Source organism: Poecile atricapillus, chromosome Z (assembly GCF_030490865.1).
Source record: "Poecile atricapillus isolate bPoeAtr1 chromosome Z, bPoeAtr1.hap1, whole genome shotgun sequence".
Lineage (NCBI taxonomy): Eukaryota > Metazoa > Chordata > Aves > Passeriformes > Paridae > Poecile > Poecile atricapillus.
In genome coordinates, this window is record NC_081289.1 from 102,276,411 (window position 1) to 102,301,983 (window position 25,573).

A 25,573-nucleotide genomic window follows, 5' to 3' on the forward strand; every position below is an offset into this window, starting at 1 on the left:
ATGCTGTATAGAACAGTATTACTTTTTCTTCTATATTTGAAAAAATATCCTTTGTGGGGAGCAATGAAAATGCATGAGGGTGAGAATTCTATAACCAGGTATTCCATATGGGGAGGGTTTAATGTTTAAAACAAAATATACTTACCTGAAGACAGTTGATGTTATGTGGGATTTTGATTTTAGCAGAATGATGTGGCAATATACTGTAATCAGTGTAAGCCATAGTGTACCTGTTGCAGTGTACTGTGGGATCACAGTGCAAATTTCACTCTCACTATTGGCCCTCATATGGTCATTGTCATGATGCTGAGCATCCCCCGGTGCTGGGAAGGAATATGCATGTTAAAGCCTGCTCAAGCCCGTTGCTCTGTTCAAAGTTCATTTTGTCAGTTATTCAGTTTTTATTCTCTGTTTTGGGCAGAGCTACAAATGCACTTACCCCTTGCTGGGCTGGCTAACTCAGGAAGCCATTCACACTCTTTTGATTAACTCAGGGATAAATATTTCCGTAAGCAGTTAATCCATTGAACTCATAAAGGCATTTATCTAAAACTGGCACTCCTGTCCATTTTGGGTTCAGTTTTCTTTGCAACAGCTGTGGTCAGTCATTCACTACAATCTTTGCTCAGCTTCGTAAGTACATCACCCTTGCCCACCACACCTCTTTTAGGGGTCTATTGATCAGAAATCAAAAGGTAATTTTTTTTTTTTAATAAACAGGTATATTTAAGATAGGTAGGTTTGGAAAAGAAAAATAGAAGAAGGACTAAATAAAGATCAAAAGAGAAGAAAAAGAAAAGTGAATATATGTGAGTGTGCAGAAGTGTAGAGACAGTCAAATGAATAAATTACAGCCTTCATACCATGTACACCTTGTAGCACTATGACAAGTGTAGGTGTCAGTCTGGAGTAGTGGTGCATGTGGTCTCAAGAGCAAAGAAGAAATGGGAAGTGTATGCTTTGGCTTATGTGTTTCCCAGACATTATGATGATGCATTCATAGCAGTCTTTCCTTAGGTGCTGTGTGGGAAAGCCTGACTGCCAAGAAACATTGTCACATTGCCCACCTTTAAAGAAAATGTAATTGTAGAACAAGTTATAAAACAGAAAGCAAGTTTGAATTGTTAAAATTACTTCCTATGGTGTACTGCAGTGTTCACTGTCATCATTTCACCATTTTGTGGAATAACAAAGGCTTTTGTTGATGTATATAAACAGTTTTATGGTAGGAAGTAGGCCTAAACAAATGATCTGGGGCATGTGATAATCATTCAAAGGAAGCTGCCTATCTGTCATGTCTGTCCAATGCATCAGTGAAAAGCATATCCTCAAGATTAATTTACTTATGCATGTATTTGGTAAGAGCTGTTCTCATGCTAAGCTTGAAACCTGTTGCTGGTTCTTTAAGTAACAAACTTTCCTGTCATTTTGTTGGGAACGGCATAAAGAACAACACAGACTCTCTCGTGGAGTTGAACTGGAGAATTTTCTCTCGGTTTATTACTTCAGGTCTTTTTTATAGACCAATACGTGAAAAGTACAGAAAAGTAAAACTTATTGGTTAGTAAACTAACACATTACCATCATTGGTCAGTGGGGTACACCACCCCTCGACTTTCTCTTGCAAGAAAACAAGGAACAGACAAACAGCACCTGCAAGGCTGTTTTCTGCCTCTGAGGGTTGTTTTAATTCCTCCTTATGAATTCCCAGGCCACTTTCCCAGGCAAGACTGAGAAAGCTATGTGGCCTGCAATTTCCACAGGCACCTTGCTCCCTGCTTCACAGTTAGCATCCATACTTTCCCTTTACTAGGTGAGCATCATTCAGTTTTGTTGCCAAATAAGTGAGGTGTCTTCAAAGTCGCATCTTTTTTGATTGTATAGAACAGTTCCATGAAGCCTTCATAAGGCACTCTTATAATTTACCCAGGTACTTTAAGGACTGAAAGTCTTTATTGTGCAAGTCCTAAAAATAGACATTTCTACTTCTGTCCAAATGTTTATTTTATAAATTTAGCTCAGGATTCTTATTAATTTTCTGTACCATAAAACAAACATCAGAAAAGTTGCTCGTGAGGAACATGCCATGAGGAAGTTAAAGTAAACTATTTAAATTTCTTAGAAGATTGAGTTACTTCTTAGAAAGGTTGCATTTGGTTTTTCTTTCATATTAGTAGCATAAGAAAATATGAAGCAAAGAAAATTTTCATTGCATAGAACTTCATATCCAATTTTTCATATTTTCTTCTGAATAGAATCATTAAAGACCTCATCAACAGTAATCATATAAAGCTATTCAGGTTGGGTGTTTTTTTCTCCTTCTAGATTACAGAAAGAAGGTTAAATGAGGAGAAAAGGAAATTCTGACTTTCTCAAATTTATTACTTTCTGCTTTTCATTTAACTCTATGCAGTTTTCTTTTCCATCTGTGTTTTTTCCTATTCATGCATATTTTTATGGACAAGTTTTCCACTTGGTGATGCCTTAAAAAAAAAAAAAGAAGCAATTAAAAGATTTTAAAAGTATGCTGACTGTACTTTGTGACCATGTTATAGTGTGTTATGGCATTAAATATTTTCCTTTACGTTTGAAAGAATTTTTTATATGTGGCTTAAAATTTAGGAAAGAAGACATGGGAATTATTTGTCAATTTTTACACTAGAAGAAAGTATCCTTTAGTTCAGAGCTGCCTTGCTTCCTAAACTCTTTCAAATAGTGGTAGCCTGCATATGCTTTCATACGGTTGGAAGCATTCTGGATAGTTTCGTATAAAACTGACAATAAGAATTTTTCAGATATCAAGGTACTGAAAAGGAAGTGAAAGAGAAGACGGAAGTATAGACAAAATAATGCATATTAAGGAAAATACTAATAGTCTTTAGCCTATATGTGTGAAGTTATGGACTTTGCTGCCACTGAGGGAAGAGGTCGGAGAATGGTAAGGGACAGTTCTCCAAAAATCCCAAATTGTTGGGGTTGGAAGGGACTTCTGCAGATCATCCAGTCCAATCCCCCTTCAGAAGCAAGTTCACCTAGAGTAGGTGAAAAATAAACACGTCCAGGTGGGTTTGAATGTCTCCAGAGAGGGAGACTCCACAACCTTCCTGGGCAGCCTGTTCCAGTGCTCTGACATCCTGTAATGATTTAGATCCACTAATTTGAGTTTCCCAGCCAACGCACTAAATAATGTTTTAGTGCTAGCTAAAATTACCAGGGCATGTACTCATTCTTTACTGTGAGATATGGATTAGGAGATGGGCAAAACAGGCTTAAAACTTAAAAAGAATAAATAAACTTTATTAACAGGACTACAAGAATAAGAAATATCAGAATAAAACCTCCAGAAACCTTTCCTACTCCTCCCCAACTTTTTCCTTTCCCAACTGACCACTCAGAGACAAAACCTGGGATGGTAAAGCAGGACCAACTATATATACAATAGACTTTTCATCAGTCCTTGTAGGGAGAGGAGTTTTCTCTCATCATGCCATGGAGACTTCTCCAAAAGAAACAGTTCTCTTGTGGCTTTTAATTTCTACGAGTAGGAGCTGCCCAGGAAAAAATTCTGCCATTTTGACATTTTCTCCCATCTTCACACCACTCAGAGGTGTGTTCATGAGCCATGAACTCATGGGCTATTATCTTAAGGATGAGTTGTTCAAAGGCAAAGGTTCTCTCCATCTGTCTCTGACCATCTCTGAGAACAGAGGTTTTCTTCTTCTCTCCCTGGGGGGAAAGAGTCTTCATCAGCTCTCATCTCTCTGTTCAAGCGTCTTATGGGATCATTGCTACTCCAACATCTGCTTGGCTTCATGAATGGGTACCTTTGCTCAGATCTACAGCTTGAATACTTCATTCCCCCAATACTTTTTCATGAATTAAAGGACATATTTCAGTATGTCATTGTCCATCTCCATGGCCCTGCCGAAAGAATATTTCAGCCCTGTTCAGCATCTCCTCATTCTCCTTCTATCTGAGGCTTGGCTCCTTCTTTTTCTGACCTTGATGTTTTCATGTTGTCTTTTACATGTCGCTCTGTCCTTTTCTCTCCCTGAAGAGAGGACCAAGGTCTGCAGGTCTCACCTGTGTAGTGAAAGGCTTAAATCTTGCCCAATCCGTGGCAGTCACAGTAGTGCTTCCCTCAGCCTGGCAGCCGCTGGGAGAAGCGGGCAGTCCTCAGCCTGGAGCCATTGGTGCAGGCCAGCGGGGAGGGGGGGTGGTTTTTTTTTGGTGTCAGCAAGTGTCAGCAGCTGTGGCCTGGCCCAGGCTGGGGCCAGGGCCCCACAGCCTCCATCCCCTGCCCGGGAGCCACTGGGGTTCAGCCTGGTGCCCCACCACAGGGTGCACAGGCTATGGGGGGTGGGGCCGGCCACATCAGAGCTCCGATACCTTTTGAGACCAGAAGCAAAAGAGAAAGAGGTTCCTGGGCTTGGGTTTTTAAAAGGTGGTATTCACAGGGGCAGATCTGCTTTTCAATGGTGTAAAACTTTGTCAGTTCTCAGAATGAGACAGCTATTGGCCTGTCTCAGGCACAAGGGAAGATCCCAGCAGCTTATCTCAAAAAAATCACTTCTGTGAGTAGTCTTGCTTCTTTCCCTTAATGACAATTAATGTCAAACTACCACTCATCCTCAATGTAAAGAAGATTTTCCTCATGTTGAGGTGGAATTTCTTATATTTTGGTTATGGTCATTGCTCCTTATCCTGCTACTGGGCACCTTGGAAAGAGTGTGGCACCATCCTCTTGGCACCTGCCTTTGAGATATTTATATTCACTAATGATATCCCCTCTCAGTCTTCTCTTCTCCAGACTAAACAGGACCAACTCCTTCAGTCTCTCCTCATAAGAGGGATGCTCCAGATCACAAGTCACATCTTTTTCCTCCACTGAACCCTCTGCAGTAGCTCCTTGTCTTCTTTGGGGCCCAGAACTGCATATGGCTCTCTAAACATGGCCTCACTAGAGCCGAGCAGAGGGGCAGGATCACTTCACTCAGCCTGCTGGCAGTGCTATGCAATGTACCCATGATACCATTGGTCTTCGTGATCAGCTGAGTAAACTGAACATTAGGACCGACTAGGAAAGAACAGAAATCCACAGAAAAGTCATTACATTGGTCTTCTATTAACCCATGGTACAATAGTCCTTCTGACTATAACCACTTCTGTCCGAAAGACTGTAGCAGGACAAGAGTAGGTAAGGTATGCAGTGGGACATAAGATTTCAAATACATGTAAACAGCCTCTGTTGGAGTTATCTAGTGATAAATTCACTAGATCTTCTCAGTTGATCATTGCATTTGGTGACAGAGGTGTAGGAAGGCATAAATGACTGAATAGATGAATAGAATTTTGTATTTATGTTAGAATACCCCCTCTGCAATCTTCATAAAAAGCAAAATATGTACTGTTGCAGGCAACTACACTCTGGAGTTATTTGCCTTGACAGATTATGGGCCCAGGTAGATGCAGGTAGGAAGGAATACCCAAATTCAGAGAATAAGTACTTTGTTGACTGTTAAAGTTGACAGTACTGATGTAGACAGCTCAGGTCACCCTTACATCCCTTGTCAGCAAAGGCCAGGAATGGGCAGCTGGGAAAATCTGCTTATTGTGTCCTCTGTGTATTCCATCTTGGAAGAAATGTTTTCCATGTGGGCTGCATTTTATAAGAAAACTAGGATTTTGCAGTACTTTTGCCATCCCATCCTTATCATAGCATCTTAGAGGCTTGTGGACTCTTCAGACATTACAAAACTAAGAACCTAAAACTGTATAAACACACATTCAAAATATACTTTTGCAATTACATTGCAATTGCAATTTGCTATTGCAATTTGCAATTGCAATGCAATTGCATGCATACATACTCTCTATTTTTAGTCTTTTTCCCCTGCTCTAAGGATTAAAGTGCAGCAGTTTGTTTCAAGGCATAAGAGTAAGCTTAATAGTCCATTCTGAAACATAAAATCACATACTTATTACTACATATAAATTAGTGTAGTTTTTTATGTTCTCCTGAAAGCATGGCTTTTCTGAGATGTACATAAATCATAAAACAAAAGAAGACATTAATAAAATGTAAGTTACATTTGGGAATAATGCAACAGAAGATGATTTGAATGTACCCTGTTATTTTCTCTAATGTCTTGCGGTGATGTGTGTTTGTGAAGATACAACACACACATGTATAGGTATATTTGTCCTCAGTGTTCTTTCTCTCACTTTAAACGAGAAAAACAAATATTCCTGGGCATTGCATTTTGTATTTGAGATTTCTGATTGTTAACTGTCTTGTTTTGATTACTGCCGTGGTTAAGAGCTACTGATTCACAGACAACTGACAGAACTTGTTTTTCCTGGAAGTCATCTGTGACTCTCTTCAGAACAGCTTGTGCTAATTAGACTTTGAAGTGTCGGCTCTGTGGAAAACTTTTTTCTCCTGCTTTTTAAGAAAAGTATCTGGTCTGCTAAAGAAATCATTTGTTAGATTAGTAATCAAGTGCAGTTAAGTAATGTTTTTTATGCTGAGAAGCCCATTGCTTTACCAGTTAATTTTAAATATTTTTAAAAGTACTTTTTACTGTAAAATTTTTATTTGTGAATCAAAAGCTAGATGTACTTGGGCTTTAAATTATATTTCTATTGTAGTGGCTTGTGAGCTTTGTGCACCACTGATAATGTGAAGGAAGATCATGCTATTGGAAGATCTGAATAAACACATAGCTAATACCATGACAAAAATCTTTGATGTGTTTTGAAACCAGAAAGTTCAGAGGAAAAGAAATTTAAGCAGGATAAGTAAGTAATTTGGCTGATTAGATTTCCAGAATATTAATTCTATTTTTACAGTGCTCATTGTAAAAATAAAAGAAACATTTTCTTTTAGAAATGCAGTATTACAGTCGTACCTACATATTTTATGGGCACTGTGAGGAAAACCAGTGTTTGTAAGTTTGAATGCATGTCTCTTAGTGTGATTCTCTTTGGGGGCTTTTTTACTGTGGAGTTTTTGTTCCCAGGGGCAATGCTGACAATAGCCTTTTTAACATAGGTAGTGGATTTATGTTACAGGCAGCTGGTCATGAATGAGTAGGTAAAGCTAGCAGACTTGTTCAGATGCTTTAGCTGGTGAGGCGTTAAGTGTAACATCTCTGTCAGCCTAACTAGCACTTTTCAACAGAAAGGGTGTAGATGTGCACCTAATTTGAAAGAATAAGTAGTTTGGTGATTTGATGAAGATGTTCATTAACAAACAATGAACTTTGTCATAGTTTGTAGAATGAAACACCCGTGTCTATGGGTATTACTAATAGCAGGAGTAACAAACTACTGCTATGACTTGGGGAAAAGTTCCACTTTTTTTGAAACAGCATTTATTTAATTTGGATGTTTACATGTTTGATAACAAAATGTAGTCACTTATATGGTTCTTCTCAGGCACAAACCTACAGCTTTATTCTTTTAGTTGATGTGGCATGTATTTTCTTCTGAATTAACTTGAAAAAAAGTTATCCACAGAGAGAAGTAATTTGCATATATTACATTTGACATGTATTCAATCAAGATTTCTTTTTTAATTTTTTTGTTTGTTTTGTTTTGTTTTAAAACATAGCTTTTTATAGATAAATAATTGGATCCTTCCTTACGTTGTCAGTGAGATGAGGTTACTGATTTCTAGTCAATACTTACTAGATACTAAGTGTTTTAATTTGAAACAGTGTGTTGAGACTGGGGTTCACTAGGAATATGTTAAGCAAAACAGGTGAGCAATTGTTCATTGACTTTTTTTATTTTGGGCTTGTTTTTTTCTTGGTAGGTTTTTTTGGTTTGGTTTTTTTTTTTTTGGTTTTTTTTTTTTTTCTTAATGTGGATTTAACCTTGGAGCAGTTCCAGCTGTGTTAATAAACCACAGGAAGCTGTAGTGAACGTAAATATATTTAAAGAAGAAATTCTGTCTCTTACCTAACGCACAGAAAACTAAGCAAAAGCAGCTGGTTACTGAAGTCAGTTTCTTTTCCACTACATGTGAAATTCATAATCAAAGACATGAGACTAGTTCACAGCTAGTAGCTGGCTGATTTACAGCCAGCAGTTGCTGTTCAATGTGGCTTGCACATATGAGGTTGAATTTGTTGAATAGGGGAGAAGTCATAAAGCATTAATTGCTTTTGATGCTTTTGCACATTTCTAGAATCAGCAACCTAATTTAATCTCAATGAAATTTAAATCTTATGTTTTGTCTGCCAAACTTAAAAAGTTCAAACATAATCTATTTTCTTCAAAGAATTTCAAGTATGAAAACAGTTTTGGTGATATGTGAAGATTTATATGAGCATTACTTGAGTATTATATGAGCATTTTATGATCAATATATGAGTATTATTGAAAATTCTTAATAATCTTGACCACTTCTTTTGCAGAACAGGTATGAAAATTGAAACGTTCATAATTCTTACCAGCAACTAGTAGTGCTCACGTTGTATGGAAAAACCTGCCATTTTATAGGTCAGAAGGTTAGGGAACTGCTTTTCCCTTGAGATTATCATACAGATCATCCCTTGAGATTATCATACATAAACCAGAGATTATCATACAGTTTAAAGTACCGAGCATCGTCAGGAAGAGAGAGATTTGGAAACTCTTTCTGTGGATCCCAGCAAGTAAGTTTTATCCAACTGAGAACAGCCATCAACAGTGTCATGACTGAGCTCAAGATGGCAACTAAACATCACACAGCTGCTTGCTCTCTCCTCACACAGTGAAATGGGAGGAGAGAATTGCAAGGATTAGAGTGAGAAAAGCAATGGATTCAGATAAAGTAGTTTCCTACTGAAATAAAAAAAACCAGTAATAACAATAATATTAATAATGAAAAGAAAAAAAAAACAGAGATAAATAAAAGTCAAGTAAGAGAAATGTTGCTGCTGAAAACAATTGTTCACCACCAAACAACCAAAGCCTGGCCAGTTCCTGAGCATCAGCCACCTGGCAGCATCTTCTCTAGTCTTCTTGCTAGGGAGAGCACAGGCTACAGGGTGCGGGGTGTCCTGTTCAGCTGGGGTCATTTGTACTGGCTGTTCCTCTGCCACTGTTAAGCCCAGCCCCAGCTTTCTTGGTGGTGAGGTGGTGCCAGGAGGAGTAGAGGCCTTGAATCTGTGCAACCACTGCTCACCAACAAGTGGCACCTCCCCATGTTACCCTCGCTGTTTCACACTGTGATGGTTTTTAGGACTAGCTAAAATCACCAGGGTACTTATTTTTTGATGTGAGATACGGATTACGAGAGGGGCAAAACAGGCTTAAAAGAAATAAAGAAATTTTATTAACAGGACTGCAAGACTAAGAAACTAGAATAAAACCTCAGAAACTTTTTCTACCCCCACCCAAACTTTTTCCTTTCTCAACTGACAACTTAGAAACAAAAGCTGGGATGGTAAAGCAGTGCCAACTATAAAATAGCTTTTTCATCAGTCTATGTAGGGAGAGGAGTTTTTTCTTGTTGTGCCATGGAGACTTCTCCAAAAGAAACAGTTCTCTCATGGTTTTTAATTTCTACGAATGTCAGTAACCAGGGCACAAACTCTGCCATCATGTTTTCCTCCCATTTGTACACTACTCAGAGGTATGTTCATGGGCCATGAATTTATGGGGTATTATCTTAAGGATGAGTTATTCAAAGGCAAAGGTTCTCTCCATCTGTCTCTGTGATCATCTCTGAGAACAGAGGTTTTCTTCTTCTCTCCCTGGGGGCAAAGGGTCTTCATCAGCTCTCATCTCTCTGTTCAAGCATCTCATGGGATCACAGCTACTCCACCATTTGCTTAGCTCCATCAATGGATGCCTTTGCTCAGATCTACAGCTTGAATACTTCACTCCCCTAGTACTTTTTTCATTCATTAAAGGAGCTATTTTTCAGAACATTATTGTCCATCTCTATGGCCCTGCCGAAAGAATATTTCAGCTTATTAGAGCATCTCCTCATTCTCCTTCTACCTGAGGCATGACTCTTTTACTGACCTTGATGTTTCATGTTGTTTCCTTACGTGTTGATCACTCCCATACTTTTGTCTTCTTGGAGAGATTAAAGTCTGCAGGTCTCACCTGTGTAGTGAAAGGGTTAAATCTGGCCCGAGCCACAGCAGGTATTCATGGTGTCGGATTTCAGCTTGGCAGCCGCTGGGAAAGAGTGGATGGTCCTTGGTCTGGAGCCGTCTGTGCAGGCCATGGGAGTGGGGGCGGTATTGGCGAGAGGTCAGCAGGGGTGGACTGGCCCAGCCTAGGGCTGGGGGCCCCCTGGGAAGGGCTTTGGCCACCCCGCTGGGATGGGACCCCGAGGGTTTCCCAGGAGAAGGCCGTGCTGCAGCACAGCCCCCACCAGGGAGCCGCTACCAGCGGCTGGCCCATCCGCTCCTACAGGCCGCGGGGGAGTATGGCCAGCCACACCAGAGCTCTGCTAACTTTCAAGGCTGGAAGGAAAAAGAACAAAGTTCCCAGGCTTGGATTTTTAAAAGGTGGTATTCACAAAGGTGATCTTACTTTTCAGTGGTGCCAAATGCTTGCTGTCAGTTCTCAGAACTGGCCAGCTATTGGCCTGATCTCAAGCAGAGATGAAACTCCCAGCAGCCTCTCTCAGAGAAATCACTTCCGTGGGTGTTTTGTACTTTTTTCTCTAAATGCCAAACTACCATACACACATATCCCAAACATAGTTCCTTACCAGCTACTGTGAGGGCAATTAACTCTATCACAGCCAGAACCAGCACAGCAAGAAAAGTATTTCTGAATGTTTTGCATTATAACAAATGATGACTCCCAACACTTCAAAATATAGTAATGGGTTTTATCTGTGGCAAGAGTGCTTTTTCTATTTAGTTGAACCAATTATGAAGTTCAGTGATGATAGCTGAAGACAGGACCCTGATATTTGCTTCTTCTGGTATTGTTACCAACTGTATTTCTTCAAACTCCAGCACTGAAAGCCTTTCTATCTTTCTCAGTTTCATTCTCAAATCTTAAAAGAAGATGCATATAATTGTGGAACTACAAGGCACAAAATTATTTTAGAAATATTCCTGATTTTATTTCAGCCATTGTAGCATAACATTTTTGAAATAAAACATCACATTACAGAGCATTTCTTCTCTGATTTTTATTCACATAAATAGAAGTGATACCTACGTTTAGCATCAGGTCTCATTCGAAGGACTGGGTTTATTTTGCCTTGACCTGATTTTGCTTTTTCTTTTATTTCCCAGAGGCTATTCCCTGTTTAGGAAACATATAGTAAAAGTTGAAATACTCTGCCTTATTCTAATTTAATTTTTTGTTATTTTGTTCAGTCTGGACAACATTTTTTGACAAGAGTTCAGTGTACAAAAGCTTTCAGCCAGTTCTTTTGAGGGAAACACTCAAAAGCTGGCAGAATAGTGATGGGGTTACTACTACTTGTGGATGAAGCGTTCTGCTCACAGACTGCCAGATACTTGGACTGTAAGAAAAATGACTTATCTTATTAACTTGGAATGATAATTATGACTAAATTTCAAATACTGTCAAATATTTCAAACTTGACCTTTACATGCAAATATCCAGCAAACATGCTGAACCGGAGGGCACCATTCCATTAAAAGGAAGCTCCTGGGAAGAAGGCCAAAGACACGAAAAGGTGTTTTGATTGCTTACTCCAAATTTTCAAATGACGAGCGACGACAGTTGTCCCTGCTAAATGTGTTCGTGGTCTGAAAAATTTACCATTACCCAAATTAAGCTTCACATTCCTTAAGTTTTTACAGTTACAGACACTCTACTTTTAAGAAGCTGAATTTGAACTCAAAACCCTGACATTAAGGCTTCATCAGGTTTTTTGAAAACTAAGGTATTATGTAGTAAAAGCGTTGTAGCCTCTACAATAAATATGTTTGACAGGCTGCAGTCTCCTATGAACTATTCCGGGACATCTGGCTCCTCTAAACATTTTTAAAACCTTTAACATGCTGAATGCTTTATGAGTACTTAGTAGTGATAAGTGTAGGGGCACTACTCTGTGCTTTGCACTCTATTCTAAGTCTGTCAGAGGAAATACCTGTTGAAACTTGTGCCCTGTTGTTGTAGACATTTATTTTCCTTCACAGCAGTACTGACAGTCATATATGTGTTCTATCACATCTCATTAAGGTACCAAGCAATGCTTTTAAAGAATGCATTTCCTGTGCATTGTAGTCCATGTAATCACTACTGTGAGTTAATACTACCACTGGTTGCAAATTGAGTAAGTAAACATTTGTCAGATATCTGTTTATATACTTGGATGGCTCTGACCACAACAAGGTTTCTGTCTTGTTTGGGTCTAATTCTGCCGTCTTATATAAATTTAGTAATAGCAAAAAATAATTGAATGTGATGGTTGTGTTTCCTAGGTATAGCATACCTGAGTGGAATGTGCAGTGAGAAACGAAAATGTATAATTGCAGAGGACAATGGTCTGAATCTGGCTTTTACAATTGCTCATGAAATGGGTCACAAGTAAGTATGTGGATATTAAAACCTAGTATTCATTTGCATGTAATGCTACTATGATTTGACTAATTTGATTTTATACTTCAGTTTTTCTTTCTATAAGGTGGGGATTTAAATTAAATGAAAAATTCAGAAAATACTGTTTCTCATAATAATAATAACAATAATAATAATAATAGTAACATGTATTGATATATGGTATGTAGCTTAAGAAAATGTTTATGACTTGAAATAATACAAAAAGTCTTTATAGCTACAAAATAAATGTATTAACTGGAAAGACTGCCATTGTCTAGGGAAAAACAGGTGCCCCAAGATGTTTTTTCTTTGCTGACTGTGGTATTGTGTAAGAGATCCAACTCTAATATTTGTTGCCAACAAACATTTTAATGAGATCATAAGTTGGAAGAGCCCTTATTTAATTTGGCTTTCTCAGGATAGATTCCATGAAAGTGTAGAATAGTCATTGGTCATTGCCACATTAATACTGTTTTTCATCTTAGAAGAAGAAAAGGGTAGTGAAATGAAGATGAAGGTAACTGTCCTTCACAATTGGGCTGGATGTTTTTACTTACTCAGTGTCAAATATTTTAACCCAAAGTGAAAAATTCTTATTTTGCAATAATAAAATCTGTTAATAAGAGTTGAACTTCATTCTTGGCTTTACTACTTGTAAAGAAAAAGAAATAAAGAAGTCTTACTTTTAACTGAAATAGAAGAGAGGTATGTATTACTGTGTCATTTTTTTCTGCAGCGTCTGTGCCAGGTATTTGTGTATTTGTATTATAATGTTAATTTCAGAGTGACAACAGAGAGGAGTGTTTTGCTAAATGTGTAGTTAGGTATCTTAGGACAAGCACTTTTAATTAAAAGTGGCTTGGTTTAAATTTGGTCAGAGCTTTCTGAGAATGGAGATTCCAGCATCTAATATTGAAACATGAAGTAATTTGCAAGAAAAAGCAGGAAATTAAAAGACTTGTATTGATTTTTTTTTTTTCTAGATGCAAAATAAGCAAATACAGAGCAATTATTTAAAGATTGACACAGGTATAAGTTGCAGCATGAAATGGATCTTTTCTGTTTTTTCTTTTTTTTTGCCATTTCATAACTGCAGAAAAAAAAATCCAGGTTAATATAAGCCAGCCTGCTTACATGATGGTTGTGATACAGGAAAGATGTAAGAAGGAATTTCTGTTTTGTAGCTACATATCATTCTATTTCTATTTTTTGCTGTAGTTTTTTCTGGTATTGGAAGAGGGAATAGGTAGAGGATGAATTATTTTCTGTAAACTTATTCCTATGACAGTAAACCAAGTATAAGGGGAAAGAAACAATCACTGAATGTGATCTGCAGATAAATTCACTGGTATATTGCAAAACTGTTTGAGACAGGTATGATAGTAACAGATGTAAGTACTATTTTATGCCCAACACAATAAAAGTATTTTTAGAGAATAGAAGCCTCTGCTGCAAAATTACTGTATTTGAAAAAAGAGACATCTCAATCAACAAGAAATATAACATCTTATGCTCCCTGAAAAATGGTGATATGTAAAATTCTTGCAAAGTTATGGGTGGTGTGTTGGTTGTGCAATAGCAAATTTGCAAAGATGGGATACTGATCTTAAAAAGTTTATGTGGTTGGGTTATAGTGGTAAGATTTTGGTCTTGCAGCAGACTATCAAACCTATTTTTGACTTCCTAAGGTCTTCTAGATGCCAAGCAGTACACGAAACAAGGTAGACAGAGAAGCTCACTGTTGCTGCTAGCAGTTCTTCCAAGACTGCAGCACAGGTCAGGCACTATAACCTGTGTTACATTTTTTGTGAACTTGGAATATTTTCATGGCTTTGCATTGCTGTTGGACTTTGGAAGAGAAATGAATTTGCATGATCTTCCTACAGGAATATGAAACTTATATTACTTATATATAAATATTGGGGGAAAAGAAGTTACAAGGCTACATATGAAATTTCTGAGGTTTCAAATCCTTTCATATTAACTCAAATAAACTTGGAAAAACAAATCATGATGGTATCCTAACCATCATATTCTCACAGTAGTAATGGCATTTGGATGTCCTGAGAGACATCCTCATAATTCTCTGTGGGTAATGTAATAGATTCTTTTTAAAAGTGGAAATGAAGAATAAATCAAATCTTGTGTCAATGGAAAAAGATTGATTGATTGAACCAGATATTTCTTCAAGAAATCCAAACTAATGAAGGCTTGTAACAAACCATATAGTATATAGAAGGACTACCACAAAAATGACGGAATAGGTAGCCAAAGATATATGAGCAGCTGTCAAAAAGAAAACCCACACAAACAAAAAAAAAAACCAAAACAAAACCAAAAAAACCCCAACCAAACTCCAAAAAAAAAAAACCCAAAAACAAAACAAACAAAAAACCCCACAAAAATCCCAAACCAACCAAACAATCAAAAAACAAAAAAAACAATCCCCCAGTGCAAAAGGTGCAGAGGCATAGGGGCAAAGATCCCTGCTTCATGATGGATTCAGAGTCCTTAGCTTTCACAATCTGAAATGGAGTAGTCTTGCACCAAGGAGCATAAGGTGACATTTTAGAGACATTTGTTTTTTCTGCATGTCTCAGTTTGCCAGCCAGGCCTTGGCAACTGCACAGAAGACCTTAGAAGTAGTTGAACCTTTGTGAAGAGACAATATAAAAATGTTTGAAGACAAACATTTGAATGTAGATCCTATTGGAAAGGACTTGAGCAGATGCAAATGTATCTGGAGTATCTCATAGAAATTTGTCTTGCTCATTCTTAACTGTCTCAGAAGCAGAGATTAAATGGTCACCATACAGATCAGTCATAAATAGTTCTTTCAACACATCATCTTTTCTAAAAAAAATTCACTAAATCTTTTTGAATCTTGAGGTTATTTAACTACTACCTTGGGTTTTTTTGTGTGTGATATCTGTAACCATTCTAGTTGCTCTTGTGAAGAGTTGTTCAGCAGCGTAGGATCAAAAGCTTTCTCAAAGACTTTGCTTCTTGAAATATAAAGAAAAAACAATTTTTTTCCCTTCTGTACAACAAATATTATTCTTGCCTAAATTATCATACAAATAGATTCAAAACTTATGCAATGTAGATGCTGTTGATTTTTGTTTCCTGAAAGCATATGCAAACAAAGACATTACCAGTTGTCATTGTATTGATGAATATAACGTTCTGATATGTTCCTTTCATTGAAGAAATTTTTCCTGATATCCAACTTGAACCTCCCCTGGCGCAGCTTGAGGCCATGTTGCATGGGAGAAGAGACCCTTATATTGAATACATTCTGATACATGGATATTTATTAAGTGTTGTGTTGTTGTTTTTTTTTTTTTTGTTTTTCCAATTAAAAGGGAAATATTCTCTATGAAATACAATGTCAGACTAAACCTTACTTTGCAATATGAAATGTCTTCTAGCCTTGTGTATCTGAATGCAGGTGATATTTAATGACATTGAGAATTAATGTATGTCAACAGTTGATTTTTGAGCACTGTTTAATCAGTCATTAAAAATTAATACATTTGGTTTTCTTAAACATATCCTATTTATTAAAATACACTTACTAAGCAGTTAGGTAATTACAGAATGAGGTCACATTATGAAGTAAAAACTAACAAGAGTTAGTGCATTATCTCTGTGTGAAGAACAGAGAGAAGAGTGAGAATTGCTGATACTGAGGTTAAATAAAAGCTACATGTGATTTTACTTAAATGATGGCTCTCTGTGGGTTATGATTTCTTTTAAAAATGGAAAAATAAGGAATGGAAATAAATTTTTTGCATCTCAAAATACATTATTTTTAACAATTATTAACTCAACAATTATTGAGTGCTCTAAATGTAGTTTAGAAGTTGTCTTAGACACGTAAAAGAGAGACTGGTGGAATTTTTCAGAATTAATTTTATGTGCATCTGCTTTCTTTTTCTGACAAGCATTTTGTGAAATATGTTACTAAAATTCAGGATATTCTACCACATATTTTGTAGAGCTGAATAGGGAGTCTGTGGAATTTGTAAATCACCTATTTAGTAGTTTATAAGCAAAAAGCATTTATTATTTGTGAATATATTAAAAAGTTGTATGAAATCCTGTGGAACTTGATAAGAGCTTTAAATGGAAGATAAGGAAATGCTAATGGAGAATGAGTTACTCCCCACATTTTTCTTATTGCTGTCCAAAGTATGATCACAAAACACTATAAAATCCATAAGAGTTATAAAAGCAAGGGTCTACCAATTTTTGAAAATGGGTTAGTAATGTGAAATAAGGAATATCATTAAAGTAACTGGGAAAAAAAGAGCTGTTTGGATCTTTATAAGGTTAAAGTAGAATAATACAACTGAACTTGTTTTCAAGGAGGAACAAGATTAGCACATGGAAAGAAAAGATATTAATTAGATTTGGTAGAATAGCTCCTTATAACATGAAAATCACTTAATATAATGAAAATTTAAGAAGCATGATGCTTCTGATGAAACCGTGGACAGTAAGTTTAATTTTAATGAGGATCAGTAAATTAAAGCATTTGATATGTGACTTTTGGTCTTGGATGTTCAAAGTATTTGTTTAGCATTTATTTTGTTCCCTTATTGTTCAACTGCCTTACCAAAAGATGAAACCTTGCTTCATAACTGAATGAATATGCAGATAAACCACCCTCTGTTCACACTTTAATAATTTTTCTATCTTAAGAAAGAAGGGTAGTGAGGTTTAACAGGTTAGTGCATTGTTTTTCTCTTTCCTGAATACTTACCTGTGGAGTAAACTAAGTTAGAATTTTGAGTTTCTTACTTGTTACCAGGAACTTCTCAAAGGTTACTTTCACCAGGAGAGGGACTGGGGGATTCATTTGGAAAAAAATAGAGGAAGAAAACTCTTCGTGTATTTGGTCAGTGACAGCAGCTCATGAATAATTTCTTATGAACAATGAGAGTTCCTCCCCTTCCATATGCCTTCCCCTTTTCTGGGACAGATCACGAAGACAGTTTGTAATCCCTACTAACTCATGACAAGACTAGCTTGCTTTTGAAAAGTATCAATATTAGGAATGTAACTGGTGGTATCTGTATTAACAGAATAGACTTTTCATTCCTGAAAACAGAATTTGGATGACCAAGCCATTATTTAAATCCTACTGGTGAAATTTCTTGCTTCCATAGGAGCTTTCTCTTATGTGCATTAGTTACCTTCTAGCCATGCAGCACATTGTACTGCTCTTGAATAATTATTTAATGATATTTATTTTACATTCTGGAAAGCAAGATGATTTTGTTGTTTGTTTTTTTTTTAAGAATAAATCAGAAAGCAAAAAAGTGACATGTATTGGGATGACATGTTAGGATAATTATTCCATTGATAATTAAGCTTTATTCAGTAGTGGCCATAATATTGCTCTGGGGTCCCTTTCTCCTGGAGCTTCTGCTTCCCAGCATCCTCACTTAGGTTATCAAGGGTCCCACAGTGTCAGTGAAGGCTGTGCTGGTAAGCTTTCCCCAAATAACCTTGCTTCCTTCTCTCTTTCCTTCTCTCTCCCATATAACTCCCTAGGCTATTAGGGTATTGGATAGAAGGTGCAGGGGAAATCCTTGTCATTGTGGCTGTATTCCAACTGGAGAGTTTGTAATTTCCCTCCAGTTGTTTCTTTCTTAATTTTTTCTGTCCTTTTTGACTAATGGTCTAAAGCTGCATTTCTCAGTCCAAGATACATAGATATGGATATTAATCTACCTGTAGGTACTATCAGAGATGTTGAGCTTTGACTGTTTTGGCTGGTTTTTGTCATTACTGAGTTCTCTGTTCAAATCAAAGTTTACTGAAATGTAGAGACGGAAGCCTAACTTTGAGTAAAACAGTTTGAAAAGTACAGCTACTCTTTGAAAAACTGAGCTTTGTAGTGATTTTAAAAATACATGCACAACAGATACAGGCAATCATCTTTCCCATACACATATTTGTATTATAATTCCTTTTATAATAATTAAAAATTATTATAATTCCCTGCTTTTTGTGCATAGCTACATAAAACATAGATATGCCTGGAGAAAAGGAGGCTCTGGGGGGAGCCTATGGCACCTTTCAGTACCTAAAGAAGACCTGCAGTACAGCTGGGGAGGGGCCTTTTACAAGGGCATGTAGTGACAGGACAAGGGGAAATGGCTTTAAACTAAATGAGAGTAAATTTAGATTAGATATTAGGAAGAAATTTTTTACTGTTAGTGTAGCGAAGCACTAAACAGGTTGTCCAGAGAGGTTGTGCACTCCCCATGTTGAGCTGATCAAGACCAGGTTGGGTGGAATTCTGAGCACAACGTGGTCTAGTGGATGGTTCCCTGTCCATGGCAGTGGATTTGGAACTAGATGATTTTTAATGTCTTTTCCAACTCAAGCCATTCTATGATTCTGTGGCTATCTTATTTTTATATTATTTTTGTATTGTTTTACTATCTGTGACATTTCCTATCCTATTTTTAAAACAAAATGGAAACTTTACAGGGAAATGTATCTATAAAGCATAGTATTTGTTTAATAAGAAAGTGCTTTTTAATATTTGTTCTTAAGAAAGAAGGTAATACGTTTTTCTTTTTCCTTGATACTTATTTATTTCATGAAAATTAGTAGGAGGCTTTAGCTTTGTCTTGCATTTCAGCATTACATTTTCTCTATTTCAAATATGCTTTATACAAAATCACCCTAGTATTTTCATTGCCGTCTTTCTGTTTGCCCGATAAGTCAGGAAAAATATCCATAAGGTAACTGTTCTAAACTGCTGTAGTTAAACTAGCAGTGCACTGAGTAGTCTTTCTATTTATTTATTTTTTTTACTGCTTTAATGAAGTTCAAAGTATAGATATTAGATGCTCAACCATGCAAGTCCTTGAGATATCTTACATTAATTTTTCATGCTTTAGTGGGTAAATTCTTTAAAAATTTATAGTTTCTTTCTTGCCTGCATCCATATCAAAGTAGACGTCTTTGTTCCACAGTTGTATACTTACACTGACTTGAATCAGCATAGGATCTTACTGGGCACATGGGTGTATCATTCCAAACTTCGGTGGCCTGAAAATTGTACAACAAAATACATTTAAGATTAAAGATGACGGAAAATAATGAAGTCTGTTACATACTTCGCATTTCTGTTTACTTGCACTCAAAATGTTTCTGGTATTAAAAACTATGGATGAAAAAAATAGTTCTTCTGGTCCAGTTCTAATCACGGAAAGATCTTTGTTTTTCACAACACATCACTGTGATGCCAGGCAGAGATAAAGCATCACCAACCTTTTGCTGATAGGAGGACAGCTGAAGAAACAGCTCAGGAAGAAATGAAGCACTGAGGCAGGGAAGAAGCATTTTAGTAACTAAAAAAGATATGAATTTTTAAAAGAAATTTAGATTAGTCAACTCTTTCTCTGGCAAGGTATTAAGAGTTGTGTTTCTGCCAGGCTATACTTTTCCAGGATGGATTTGTTAGATTTTCCTTAAGATAACATTTGTAAACTAAACAGTGTCGTTGGAGGACACTAAGTATAGCGAGCGTTCCAAGAAATTATGCACAGCCACAGAGGTTTTTTTCATGAGGCAAAGAAGCTTTTATTTTGGGGTTTTGTTAACTTTTTTATAAGTTGTTCTGATCAGGTCACCCTGATTGGTAGAAGGAAGACCTCTCTCATCCCATTGGTGGGACAAGAGAGAAAACACTCCCAGAACATCTGTGTCTTGTTTTGGGAAAGTAAAACTTAATTTACACAAATAGTCCTTGAGAAAGACAGTTCTCAAAGACTTTCCCTTGGGAACAATCAGCTCCTGAGAGCTTGAAATTCTCTCAGGTTCAGAAATCATGTGTGCAAGTTAGTAACTGAAAAACATCCTACAGGATGCAAAGGCTTAATTGAGAATCTGATACATTTAAAATATCCGTGAAAAAAAATGGCAAAAGATCATAACAATGTCAATGCTTTTTGTTAATACAGAAACTATATTTTGGTAGCTCTTTGCTGAGTTTATGATAGCTCAAGGATGTGGCATGTGACACATTTACCACAAGGCAGTACTTTTCCTGTGTCATCTAATCTCTGTAAAACTTCAGGAAGGGGCAATGTATATTTTCATGTTATGATGCTAAATACATCTGTCACAGAAAAACTTTAAATTGTTTATATACTTCAGTTAAAGAACTGTGGCTCAGTGGTTTGTCTAGATCCAGCACCATGAAGCATGGTGGTAGAAGTATTTGAGTTACAGAGAAGAAAGCAGCTGTTCAGCAAAAGCTGCAGTCAAATAGACAGCAGTGTCCAGTGTATGTTAATATCCCTATACTAATATGCATGTTGTACTTTTACCCAGTTGTTTTAAGACTGAAAATGTAATTTAAATTTCCAGCATTGTGGACAATGAGTAATGATTCACAAAAGGGAAATAATAAGTGCATAAAGTTATTTATTTAAACTTTTTCTGATCATCTGATTTTTAACAAGGAGATTGAGATTTCCTTGTTTGGTAAATTTTCCTTTGAAGATAAATTCTTTCCAAAAGAAATCTTGTTTTAACTTCTTAATTTTTCTGTAGCTGGTCAATTGCCTTTTACTTTCAGCTAAATAATTAATTTACAAGTTGAATTTTGTCTTATCCCATTTATTCAATGATCTGTGAAGCCCTCATATATTTTAAAGGACATATAAAAATCATACAACAATTAATGTTTCACTAACTGGGATTGTAAAAAAAAGCAAAAAGCCAACATAAAACAGCTTATAAAATCCTGCTACTAGTCTGGTCTTTTTATATATTTTTCTCTATAAAGATAGCGGTGTGATAAAACATTTTACTGAAAAAAGTGCAATAAAAGTACTAAGAAAGTAGTATAGCTTCTGTCTCTCTGTAATAGTCACAAAAGGGGTGTTATTTTCACTTATCAAATACATCCTCATGATACTGCAAAATTTTAGATAAGACAAGTTGTGAAAGTCATTGTACTATGAAACACCATATCAGTTTAAACTTTGTAATTTCTGGGTCCACAGTTTAAAAAGTTTTGGTCATTCTAGCTTGCTATTGCACAAAATTATGAAAAGACCCAGTGGAAATAATAAGGAAGATAATACTTTGTTATTAATAATTATTTTTAAAGTAATTTTTATTTTTAAGGCAATATAATTTATTGTGTTAGTGATTTATTTGACAAAATGGAAAAATATATAGGATAATAGTTGCAGTGAATTTACAAATATTATGTAGTAATCACTTATATTAATATGAATTTTTAACAAGTCAAATGGAACCTAATCCCATCACACGTCACAGATATAAACTGGCAACTGCATTCAGAAGTTTACTTTCTCCTTGACAAGGGGAACGTTTTCTAGTAATTTTCAGTCTGTCCTGAGCTCATACTAGTAGTATGATACTTGATCTGCAATTCACACTCATCATTCTGTTGTTCTAGATATGACCTGGAATAAATGGATCCTTTAGTATTTGGCAATCTGTTTATTATACTGAACATTCTAGTGCTTGTTCTTTGACCCAGCACTTGCTCTTGTGCTTTTCTTAATCTGTTTCTTATTTCCTGATCTGTCTCACTGTTAGTGACTGTGACAATCTGATTGGTAGTTGTTCTCTTTTAATTTTTTTATTCTCTTGGTTTTTTGTTTACAGATAAGCCTAAAGTAATTCTCCACATCTATCTGAACTAACCTAATGAATTGCTCCTTCATTAAGTTTTTGATACTATTTAGTCTTTGTCCCTTCTTTTCCTGTTTCTGGTTTAATAACATCATTCTTGTTCATGCACTACTTATATTTTAAGTGTGATGGGATGGTGACTAGTATCATCTACTATTTGCAAAGCACAAACAAAATAATGAATAAATAATAAAAAGCTTTTACCTGGAAGCATGTGGGGTCACTGAGCAATTGAATATTGTTATGAAAGTAGCACATATCAAAGAATTTCGATATCCTGTGGTGAGAAGAAATGTAAAATATCAATTAAGACCTAATTATTTCAATAGGTGCATAACCTTATTTAGCTTGTTTAAATATAGAATAATGACCGAGGATCCTCTTTTAAGGCTTAGAAGAGCTTTGGTTCTGTAATATTCCACTATAATAAGAAGGTCAAGTTAAATTGTAATTCTTGGTACTTGTTCAATATGTTGACACTGGGAATGCATTTTGTATGCAAGAATATAAGCCATTCCCTAAGATGACAGGAGAGATGCTGTTGTCTGTTTGATGCCAGCTATATACATGTAATTGCAGCAGTAGTTAGTTGTTAAAGAAATGCTTTTTAACTGAAATATTGAGCTAATATTTTTCTTCTGCTTTCAGTGGGCTGAGTTATTACCTTCAAATACAGAGAAGTTAATGATGTTTCTTTGTACTATTTCTACTTGCATATTAAAGATTTAGCAAAAATGATTCCAAATTTATGCATGGTATCACTAAAAATGTAAAAAAAAATTCTTTTAAACAAGTCTTAGAGGGTTTTCTAGATAAAAATAATTATTTCAATGAACTTGACTTATACTGTTAGAGGAGTTTATTGGATCAAGTCTTTTTGTCAAAATACTTTAAGACTGAGATTATTAAAATATAGTTTAATTACATAGTGTGAATTTAAATGTTGCTAATATTTTATTTAGGGAAGGCATTCTATAGAATTCTTACTACTTGCACATTTTATCTGCTGTATATAGGCTTTAACCATAAGAGGTAGAGCATTTTTATATAACCCTGAATTAATAACACTTCTTAAAAATATAATTTATTTCTATATATAGACATGAAGTAGTACTTGTTAAAGTACAGCACTGACGTCTTTGTTAATTGTGTTTTTTCAGGCTATTACAAAATTATTCTATAATTCCCATCTCCTTTGTCTTCCTCCCACATATACATGGTGTTGCTTTACTCTTGACTGAAGTTGAATGATCACAGCTGTGGGAGGGAGGAGAGGGCTGTGCTGCGTGCTACTATAATACAGTCATTCCATAGGAAGAGACAGAACAGCACCTTGTACATGCACAGTTTCTGTGGTACCTTTGCACCACTGAAAGGATGTAGTTAGGTCTTTCATGTGCATGGGGGGCTAGAAAATATCATGACCACCACTGCAAGCACTGAAAAATGTTATTTCTTTGATTGCTATTGGAGAATTAGGTGTATATGCTTACAGTATTTACTCTTGTATTAAATAAGAAGGTAGCAATGACTGTTCAGTCTCTTTTTTTCACCACACACATAATGTGATGTGAGGAATGAAATCAGAAGTCAGTTCTGCTGCACATTGACTTTTATGTGGTCTTGTAATTGATACTAGGTCAGATAAAAATGTGCAGCCATTACCATTCTACAGAAGAGATCAAAAGCACTCACTGAATAAAATATTGCTGAGAATCTTTAAGAGAGGTTCTGTTGCTTCCTTAGCTTACTTCTCAGATATTGTCTTGTAATTTGATTAATTGATGTTAACATACATCCTTTTGAATCCTTTGCCTTTTGAACTGGCATTTTTGAATACCTATTCATTCAGGTAGGCAAAAGATTTAATACTTGTGTTTACTGTTTCCTGGATTTTTTTACAGGTACTTAATTTGGAGGTGGAAGAGAATTGAGGAATGAATTCCATTGGATTAGTATAGATATTTTGAACTACAGTTAAGGTCAAAGCAGGATATGAGAAGTGTTACAAAAGTATGGGCAGCCAAAGTATTGAAAGATTATTAGAATTAGATTTTTATTAGTGCTTAATGTAGCTGATGTACACAGCTGTTAGTTAAGTACAACAGTTTTAACCACTTCATGCTTTCAACTACAGTATTTCCACAGAATTCTTTTGCTAGTAAACTTTACAAAATGCTTCCGTGGTAGTAGATTGGAAAAAGAGGGGTACACTGATATATAGAAATATATATATATATATGCAATGGTGGCTAGTGTGGTTGTTTTTTGAAACAGTCAAGATCATGGTTCAGATCAGCACACAGTTTTCTGGCTGACTTTACAGAATATAGTCTGGCTTCAAGAATTGCTCTTCAGAGTGAAGGGAAATAATCGAAATTACAGGGGTTTTGTATCTTAAATTTTCATTTAAAAAAAATTAAATGACATATCAATGTGTTAATTCCACTCTTCATGCATGGGATGCGCTAGGGAAACATATAACTCAAAGAGCTATGAACAAAATGTTTTCTAGATGTAGTCCACTAGGTTAAATACCATTAGGTTTCCCGGGTCTTCCTCTGCAGCTCCTGTGGGTGTAAATAACTGGAGATAGAGGTATCTCAAATTCTGCATGTGAGACATGCAAGAAGAATGTAAGGCAGGTGTAGAGGCACTTCTGTGTGGTTGTTTTGTGCCATTCAGGCGGGTGAGGAAAAGACAGAGGCTAAGATGAGAGTCACACACATTTGCTTGCTGCAGTTGTAGATAACAAAATTATCCAATTTATGTAGAAGCCACTGTTCAGTGCTCCAGACTGTGGGGTGTACACATCAGCGTAAGAGAGCACTTCCATAGGCAAGATAAAGCCCAACATGATATTTCCATTAATTTCATTACTAAACACAAGGTAAAGCAAGTTGCAAATTTATGTATAATTTGGTCTAGTTTTGAATGGGTTTTGGGATAGAGTGGAGAACAAAAGTGTTGGGAGATAGGCCTTTTTTGCCATTTGCCACTGTGTGGTGGTGAAATAAGAAGAAGCATGATGTACTCCAGTTTTTGTAGACAAACTTCTTCCGTCTTTGCAGTCTGTAAGTGAAGGAATCAATACAAGGCATAGAGTTTTACTAAATATGAAGTTTTGCTTTTCTGCAGGCAGAGTAATGCAGCAAAATTCCAGCACTATGAATCCAATACTGTAAAGAGTAGTCTCATACCCGTTTGTAGATCTCCAAAAAGAGTTTAGTGTATTTATTTATTTATCAGTGTTATTTTTAAAAAGAGATTGAAAACGCATTTAGGTGTTCTTTTCTTTAGAGATAATAATTGCATATTAAAGTAGTGATCATTTTAC

At 36.1% G+C, this 25,573-nt stretch overlaps 1 protein-coding gene across 1 annotated transcript in view; it reads left to right on the forward strand.

Moving 5' to 3' along the window:
- ADAMTS19 (ADAM metallopeptidase with thrombospondin type 1 motif 19) overlaps nucleotides 1-25,573 on the forward strand; it is a 139,102-nt gene that overhangs the window by 61,441 nt on the left and 52,088 nt on the right. The window contains exon 8 of the mRNA XM_058826247.1: nucleotides 12,420-12,525. Within this exon, the coding sequence (XP_058682230.1) occupies nucleotides 12,420-12,525 (106 nt within the window). The remainder of the gene's footprint in view (nucleotides 1-12,419; nucleotides 12,526-25,573) is intronic.